Source organism: Dendrobates tinctorius, unplaced genomic scaffold (genome assembly GCF_039654945.1).
Source record: "Dendrobates tinctorius isolate UK_male_01 unplaced genomic scaffold, ASM3965494v1 ptg000372l, whole genome shotgun sequence".
NCBI lineage: Eukaryota > Metazoa > Chordata > Amphibia > Anura > Dendrobatidae > Dendrobates > Dendrobates tinctorius.
Genome location: NW_027362038.1, coordinates 988,719 through 997,386, shown reverse-complemented (window position 1 = coordinate 997,386; position 8,668 = coordinate 988,719). Strand labels below are relative to the sequence as shown.

The 8,668-nt window shown below is 42.7% G+C and overlaps 1 protein-coding gene across 1 annotated transcript; it reads left to right on the top strand.

Annotated features, from left to right (window-relative positions):
• The first annotated feature begins 701 nt into the window (after positions 1-701).
• On the top strand, positions 702-7,961 carry LOC141075808 (uncharacterized). Its single transcript, XM_073562951.1, has 2 exons — positions 702-790; positions 6,821-7,961. The coding sequence occupies exon 2, from the start codon at positions 6,886-6,888 to the stop codon at positions 7,756-7,758; it is 873 nt and encodes a 290-aa protein (XP_073419052.1). The 5' UTR covers positions 702-790; positions 6,821-6,885; the 3' UTR covers positions 7,759-7,961.
• The last annotated feature ends 707 nt before the right edge of the window (positions 7,962-8,668 follow it).

Genomic DNA, 8,668 nt, shown 5'->3' with positions numbered 1-8,668 from the left:
GACCCCTGAGCCCAATCACAGGGCCTCCACCTCACCCCCTGATCCATGAGGACATCAATGACCAGAAGATCCTAGAACTCACCTACAAGATGATTGAGCTGCTGACTGGAGAGGTGACACTGCTGGGAATGCTGGGACATTATACAGTAACACTATGAAGGGATCGGGGGGATGACGGTATCATTGTATGTGTCAGGTTCCTATAAGGTGTCAGGATGTCGCTGTCTATTTCTCCATGGAGGAGTGGGAGTATTTAGAAGGACACAGAGATCTGTACAAGAACGTCATAATGGAGGTTCCCCAGCCCCTCACATCTCCAGGTAATAGACAGGACTAAATACACACGGCCTATAATTATCTGTATGTAGAGAATGAATTCAGCCCCTGTATGTGTTTCCTCCAGATCTATCCAGTAAGAGGACAACACCAGAGAGATGTCCCCGTCCTCTTCCTCCACAGGACTGTAACCAAGAAGATCCCAGTGCTCCTCAGGATCATCAGGTAGATGGAGAGAAGGTGTCAGGAGAGCTCCCCTATGATGTGTAGACGGCTGTGAAGGTCTTGTGCTCAGTCTTGTTTTATCCACCAGTATTATATGTTTTATACTTGTGTAATGAGAACGTTGGAGATGGCAGGATTAGAGCTGATCATAGATGGGACTTCTCCATCTGTCGGTGACTTTTACAATATTTGTTTCAGGGTGAAGATCTGACCCATATTAATACTACAGAGACATATGTGAGAGATGATGAGTGGTGTAAAGAGGAGATTCCCACATATAACTACCCAGGTGAGTAGTGACCACTGAATGCAGAGAAGTCACAGATTCCTCTCAGTCACCGGCTGTGGCTGCTTTATCGGTGGTGTAGTCCGGCCGTATTACCATGATCACCATTTTGCCTCTAGATCACAACATTCTCCTCCACCCAAAACTGTTCAAATGACTTTGATACAGGAATGATATATATCTTTGTACCGTGTTAGCCAGTAGATAAAAGAATATTTAGAATTGAGAGTCCTCAGTGGTTGATACCTTTTAATGGCTAACTGAAAAGGTGGTAGCACATTGCAAGCTTTCGAGACTCCTCAGGTCTCTTCATCAGGCTAGACTAATGCAACATCTGAAAAATCACATATTTATACACAAAACAGCACAAAAATAACGCAACAGATAAGACAAGTAACATTTAGCAGAATTGTCATAAATATTGGAACAGTTTATAGATTAGGAGTGTGAAGGTTTTATTGCCCTCTGATTGGGGTCTGGTTCTGTGTTGTGTGATGACCACAGAAGGTCTGAAGAGCAAATTCCTTAATTGATGTAAAAAGACATAAATCCAAGCGACACATTCATTCCTGCACTGAGTGTGTCAAAAGTTGTCATAAATTTATGCTCCCAGACCCTCCTGTCTCTCTGAGAGTTGAAGTTACCTTTTAATACAAGTAACTTAATGTCCATCATGCTAAGACCGGGGATACAAAAATGTTTGCCACAGGTAGATCCCTTCTTTTTTCTCTTATTGTGTGGCGATGAGAATTCATCCTTGTTCTCAGCTTTTGCCTGGTCTCTCCCACATACAGACCCCCAGTTGGACATTTAGTACAAATAATTAAGTACACCCTATTAGATGTGATGCAGGTGAGAGTACCTGGGATCTTGTAGTCCTGATGTGAGTTGGGGATCTTTATCTTGTCCGTGGTCATTATAGATGGACAGGTTTTACATTTTTTCTGGTTGCAAGGAAAGGTTCCTGCAGCTGTTGGGGAGGACAGGGAGCTTCTGACAATGACGCTTCTTAGATTTTGGGGCTGCCTAAAACACAGCAGTGGGGGGTCTGGAAACATGGATTGTAATCAGGCATCTTTTTGTAGTAAAGGGTGTAATTTCCGTGCCGCTCCCCTTAGCACCTCCAGATTTGGGTTGTAGGTGACCACTAGAGGCTCCCGGTTATTCTCTTCTTTAGCTTTGTAATGTGGCAGGTGATTCCTTGATATTCTGGTGGCTCTTGTAATTTGGTTTTCTATTGTTCTTGGATGGTAGCCCTGACTCAAAAAGGACTTTCTGAGGCGACCGAGGTGTTTGTCTCTATCCATGGGGTTGGAACATACGTTATATGTTATATCTGTTATATGTTGTTAACATATGATATTCCGATCACGCTCAGTAATGCAATACAATGAGTGCGTGGAAAACACCGGACTGCACTCCGATGACATAATGGAGAAGAGTTTGTTCTCCATCTTTTCCTCAGTGTTCTCTGATTCTCTCATCCTAGACAATCGGACCACACTGTGCTGACACTCGGGTCAGATCCTGATCCAAGTGTCAGCTGTACAGTATAATTGGCCGATTCTCTCAGATCAGAGGATATATGTGGCCGTCTGCATTGGCCCTTAGAAATCCATGTAGCCGCACACTCCGGTCCGAGTGCCGGTGGCAGTGCTGGGTGTTGTTTCTCACATCACACACCCTAGTGTGACCCCGGCCTTAGAATGATTCTTGTACTCAGCGTTTGCAGGGTGCTGTAGCCTAGTGTTTGTATCTAGGGTATGTGCACACAGTTTTATTTCCGGGGCAGAGCTGCTTCAGGAAAGTGTCTCCGGTCTTTTACCTGAAGGCGCCATGTCTTTTGTGCCACCGGCGTCTTTTCTCGATAGTTTCTATTATAGTTGCAGGTGACAGAATGTGCTACTTGTATTAATGGCCTCAGTTTCCAAGCACTGAAGCAGATAAAAGACGTAACAGACGGAGCGGGTACAGCAATGTGGTTTTCCATTGCCGTGCACTACGTTCATGTTTAGCGGCAGGTTTGTGGCGCTTCTTCAATCCGCCTGACAAAGATGTGTGCACATCCCCTTACCTTGGTTCTGCAGCCACAAAATACAGGCATCCCAGCATGAAAACCATCTGTCCAGTCTCTGCTGCTTCTATAAGGAAGGCAAGGCAGCGATAAACTGGTTAATGAGTCACTACACATGGGCCGGTGATGGGTGCGGCCCCCAGACGGGAACTTTAGTGATTTTCACGTATGAAAAAAACTAAATGAATGAAAATCTTCTCCTATACATTACAGTGTTAATCCGCGCAGAGTGTGCACGGGGGCGATCTATGTGGGGCCTGTGATCGGCGCAGGTTCAGAGACTTGTGGAGGGGATTGTGTCTGTGACAACAATAAAAAACGAAAATGTCTCTGATTTTTATTGGGGAGACACAGTCTGCAAGAACATGAGCCTGTGAGCAGCACCATAGACTATAATGGAAGAGAACTAATGAAAACCACAGAGAGAACATGGACGTGAGAAACGGCCATCTGACTGAGACTTTCCTGTCATTCCTGTGCTCCAGCATGTCCACGACCACCGACCAGCCATATACACGTCAGTCAGTGTCCTCTACGGCCTGTTCACACAGGAGGACGCACTTCTCTGTGCACACAGCGACTGGTAACATGTTCTGTGCACGTAGCATGTCCTGTTCTCAGGAGCGCATGTCCTGTTTACCTCGAGCAATGTGCCACCAAGAACCTGGATTGTTAAGCCGTGACTAATAATCATTTTTCCTTCCATCAGGTGATTACTGACCTATTGAAATGAGCCGATAATCAGGAAGCCGGGCTCTTACAATCCCACATTTCATGATTATTGGCCCATCTAAAGTGGCCATAATTCAGTGGCTGTCAGCTCTGCAGGTCACAACACTAAACGTTGTGATTGTAGGCCGCGGACCTGTATTAGACTATCTAGAGAGCAAGATTACAGAGGGTACAAGACGTGGGCCTGTGGTCTTACAAATGCCAGGGCTGAATTTCACTCCCAGTCCGGCCCTGGTTACACGGAAAATAAAGACACAGCCAGAATAAAGCCTTTTATTAGAAATAAAACAAAACAGTTTTCCTTTTCTATTTAAAAATATCAAACACAGTTATACTCACCTAACGCCTATTTCCACCGAAGACCTCGCTCTCCTGTAATAAAAATAAAATACAACAACAATATACCATACCTGTCTGTCGCTCTGTCCCACGCCGTAATCCATGTCTGGGGGATAATTAGTTTTCAACCTGGACGGTGCCACGATGCAACCATGCAGGCAGAGAACCACTGGTGAATGAGCTGCTGCAAGCGCAACATCATTGACCAGCAGTGACATCGTCGAGGTTTCCAGCCAGGCTGAACTGCAGTGACCTCAGGACCGTGGGAAAAACTTATTGATGAGGCCAGCACAGTTCAAGCCGTCACAGCAGATCACCGTGAGAATTCTCTGTGTTATTGTTAAATAAAAAATGAAAACTGTGTTTTGTTTTATTTCTAATAAAAGACTTTATTCTGGCTGTGTCTTTATTTACCATATAACTATAGGATTAGTAATGGAGAGGTGTCTTATAGACACCTCTCCATTACTAAGCCGTGGGCTTGATGTCACCTGTCAATACAAGGGTGACATCAACCCCACAAATATGAACTCCACTTGCCATCACTATAGGGCAAGTGGGAAGAGCCGGGCAAAGCACCAGAATTGGCGCATCTAATAGATGTGCCTTTTCTGGGCAGCTGCGGGCTGTTATTTTTAGGCTGGCCCCTTACAAGCCTGAGAATACCAGCCCCCAGTTGTCAGCTTTAGCAAGGTTTGTTGTCAAAAATGGGGGGACCCCATGCAGTTTTTTAAATTATTTAAATAATTTAAAAAACAGTGTTGGGACCCCTCTATTCTTGATAACCATCCTTGCTGAAGCTGACAGATGAGGGTTGCAGCCCCCAGTTGTGAGTTTTCCAGACTGGTTATAGGAAATACAGGGGAATCCTCGCCAGTTTTTTCATTCATTTACTTAGTTATAGCACAGGCGTCAGGTGAGGAATACTCCCATCATCCGCTCCTGCTGTCACTGTTCTTAGCAGCAGGTGTAGGTTGATGGGAGTAATAGTTCCAAAAGCCGCCACCTGCTGTCATCATTCTGACTTTAATATAACTCTCATCATTCTCTCCGCCGGCAGAGCAGGGGAGAATGATGAGAGCGTCTTCAGCACCCGACACCGGGGAACAGCGATTAATGTGGCGCTTCATCCCTGCTGGCCGTCCATGTAGTACTGATGCTGCACACACGCGGCACACGGTTGTCACGTGTGCCACGAGTATTACACACATGGACATCTCCGGTACCGGAAATATCAGGACGTGTGAAACCGGCCTTATACACAGTTCTCTTTAAATGCCTAATATTTCTTCTTAAAACTCATCTTACAGAAGATATTGGAGCTTAGGATAGTATAGATTGTGAAGTCTCCGAGACCCACATGCTAATTACCCCAGAGAGGTTTCACCACTAGTTACTCATTTATTACTGATGGAGACTGTGGAGTTTGATCATTTCAGTAGTTCCTAATCAGACCCCATTATTAATATCTGACGTGTGTCACTTTATGTGGTGGTAACTTTGGAATTCTTCACAAAGGATAATAGAAAACAAATGGATCTTACAAATTATTTTCCAGCTTCGCACTATACCCTACATACGATTGTACTCTACTGTCTGGGCACATGGCAGAGTTCAGAAGGGAAGGAGCGCCATTTAGCTTTTTGAATGCAGATCTAGCTGGAATAGTTTGCAGAAACAATGTATTGGGAGCACTGTTCATGGTCACCTGGCAACTCAAAAGATGTCCACCATGAACATGCTTGGCTCTATCTTCTCTGCTTTCCATATCCCAAGGATTGCCTTGCTCATCGCCCTTTAACAACCTCACATGGAATCTGGACTTACACAGGGACCCCTAGGCTTGGACCATGGTGTTACCTGCTATTCTGTGGTGTTAGATGGTGAGAAGAATAGTCAGGTAGCTGGGTCAGAACCAGAAGGCCAGAATCAGAAGACACAAGAGTAGTCCGTAAACGGGCCACGGTCACAGCAGGAAACAAATACACAAGCCACAAGCTGAGCCCAGAGGACTGAACCAGAGGAGACAGCGCTGTATCTGGCAGATTCCGGCCATGTGCTTTGCGCTTTAGTAGGGTGTGGTACTTTCCAATTGGTTGAAGTAGGGAGCAGATTACTCCAGCTGGACAGCAGGAACAGATCCCAGATGAGATTGGTCACACCATATGCAGAAGACCTAATATAACTAAATGACAAAAAACCAGAATAGTCGAAATCCCCATAAAGTGATTCCATTTTATAAATTAATTCACTGAGGGTTATAATCCTTAGGAGGAGTGAAGATTTTGACTCCACAGCCACTTTCTGGAAATTAACACGCAGTGGATGTTGGAGAGTGAAAATTACACATTTGCCATTTTCTTACCCAGCACATAGTGCCCAGATTGTGCTCCAGGAGACACCGCAAATTAAGTGGGTTCTTCTCACTATAATATTGCTAAATACAGGGATCCTAAATGTTGTTTGCGCACACTGCAAGACTCCGAAGAGAGAGCGGATTTTGCTGGATTGGTTTGTAGAAACCTTGTTGCTTTTCAACAGCCTTTGAGCCACTAATAGTGCGGGAACCTCTGTTTTTCCATTGACAGATGATGGACCTGAGTGGGGACTTGTTTTGGTGAGATGGGAATTGGTATTTTTTTTGCCTATAGAACATTGATTAGTTTCTTTTTATTCGATATTTGGGAGGCAGAATGAACAAACAGTTGAACACCACACACTACTGGTTCATCCAACAAGGTTTTCTATTAGACTGTGAACTGTCATTGTCTTGGTAAATAATTTAAGTTTTTAACATAGCTTGCCATTTTTATGGACAGTTTAAGTAGAAATGTTCAAAAATATAAAACTTAAGGATATTTTATTAAAATTTTCTTTTATCTCAGCAGATGAGTGTACCAGGAGATCAGAGGGACAGCTGACGTCTTCAATTTTTAAACCTGATGATCTTGAGATGCTACAAAATACAACTGAAGTGAATGCTATTACTCCAGATATACCATCATCCATTCACAGCAAAGATCTGTCATCTGATCCTATGAAACAGGTCCCATCTTCTGATTCATTACCGATTACTAAGGAAAATCAAAGTCACAAAAGAGGCATTAAAAAACAAACTGCTACTAAAGCAAAGAAGTCATTTTCATGTTCAGAATGTGGGAAATATTTTGCACGGAAATCACATTTTGTTTCCCACCAGAGAACGCACACAGGGGAGAAGCCTTTTTCATGTTCAGAATGTGGGAAATATTTTAGCAATAAATCAGACTGTCTTAAGCACCAGAGAACTCACACAGGGGAGAAGCCATTTCCCTGTTCAGAATGTGGGAAATGTTTTGCACAGATATCACAATTTGTTACCCACAAAAGAACTCACACAGGGGAGAAGCCTTATCCCTGTTCAGAATGTGGGAAATGCTTTAACCAGAAATGTCATCTTGTTAATCACCAGAGAACTCACACAGGGGAGAAGCCTTTTACCTGTTCAGAATGTGGGAAATGTTTTAACCAGAAATCAGATTTGGTTAATCACCATAGAACTCACACAGGGGAGAAGCCATTTTCTTGTTCAGAATGTGGGAAATGTTTTAACTGGAAATCAGATTTGGTTCATCACCATAGAACTCACACAGGGGAGAAGCCATTTTCCTGCTCAGAATGTGGGAAATGTTTTAACTGTAAATCATATTTGTTTAAGCACCAAAGAACTCACACAGGGGAGAAGCTTTTTAACTGTTCAGAATGTGGGAAATGTTTTGTGAAGAAATCATCTCTTATTAGTCACCAAAAAACTCACACAGGGGAGAATCCTGTATCATATTCTTAATGTGGGAAATGTTTTCTACCAAAATCAACTCTTAATAAACATCAGGGAAGTCATACGGGGAGAAGCTTTTTTCATGTTCAAAATGTTAGAAATATTTTTACTCAAAATTGTATGTTCTTAAAGGTGTTGACCACTACTAGGACAACCCCTTGTCATTTCTCATGTTTGGCCATGTTAAAATAAAAGCACTCATTGTACGAGAATGATCAGTACTAAATATATTGAACAGCCATGTCGGACTGAGCTGCCATCTTGGAAAAACTTTCGCTAACTAACTTTGCAGCTAATGAGATGACTTTATGGGAGCTCTAGCCAGAATGGAAACATAAAATGACATCAGAGCCATTAGCAGGTATGGTTGGCATACACAAGGGTTAATAGGAGGAGCTGCAGGGCATTGTGAGAGTAAATAATGGTAGTAAGTAGTGTCTGTGATGAGGACAATACAGTTGTCAATATGTGAAGAGTTATGTGAGTAATGACATTAGATAAAAGGGACATGGGGATTTATGGACTGTAATGGGGTTTGGTGAAATACTCCTAAATATTGTCATTTTGTATTATCACTTTCTTTAGTATTCTAGAATACATGTCTTTCCCTGCAGTGTGAGGTTATCATGTATACACCTTTTATCACTATATGTAGTTCGTTTGTCTAATCATGTATATATAAAAAGCCCAAATGAGGTCCTCTATATATTCAGAAGTAGAAGTCAACAACATGGCCTACAAACGTTACTCCCATAAACAACATGTCAGTATGAAATATATCTGTATTTCAACAAAACACATAAAAAATGTAAAAAGAAGAGATTATGCAGAGAGAAATCATCAGGTATGTATATAAAATGTATCTAATCTGTCCCAAAATATAGTTTAGAAAAGTCCTTTACATATATATATAATTGCA

What these genes read in the sequence shown, in the direction of transcription:
- LOC141075808 (XM_073562951.1), top strand. Translation starts at nt 6,886, where the DNA reads ATGCTACAAAATACAACTGAAGTGAATGCTATTACTCCAGATATACCA.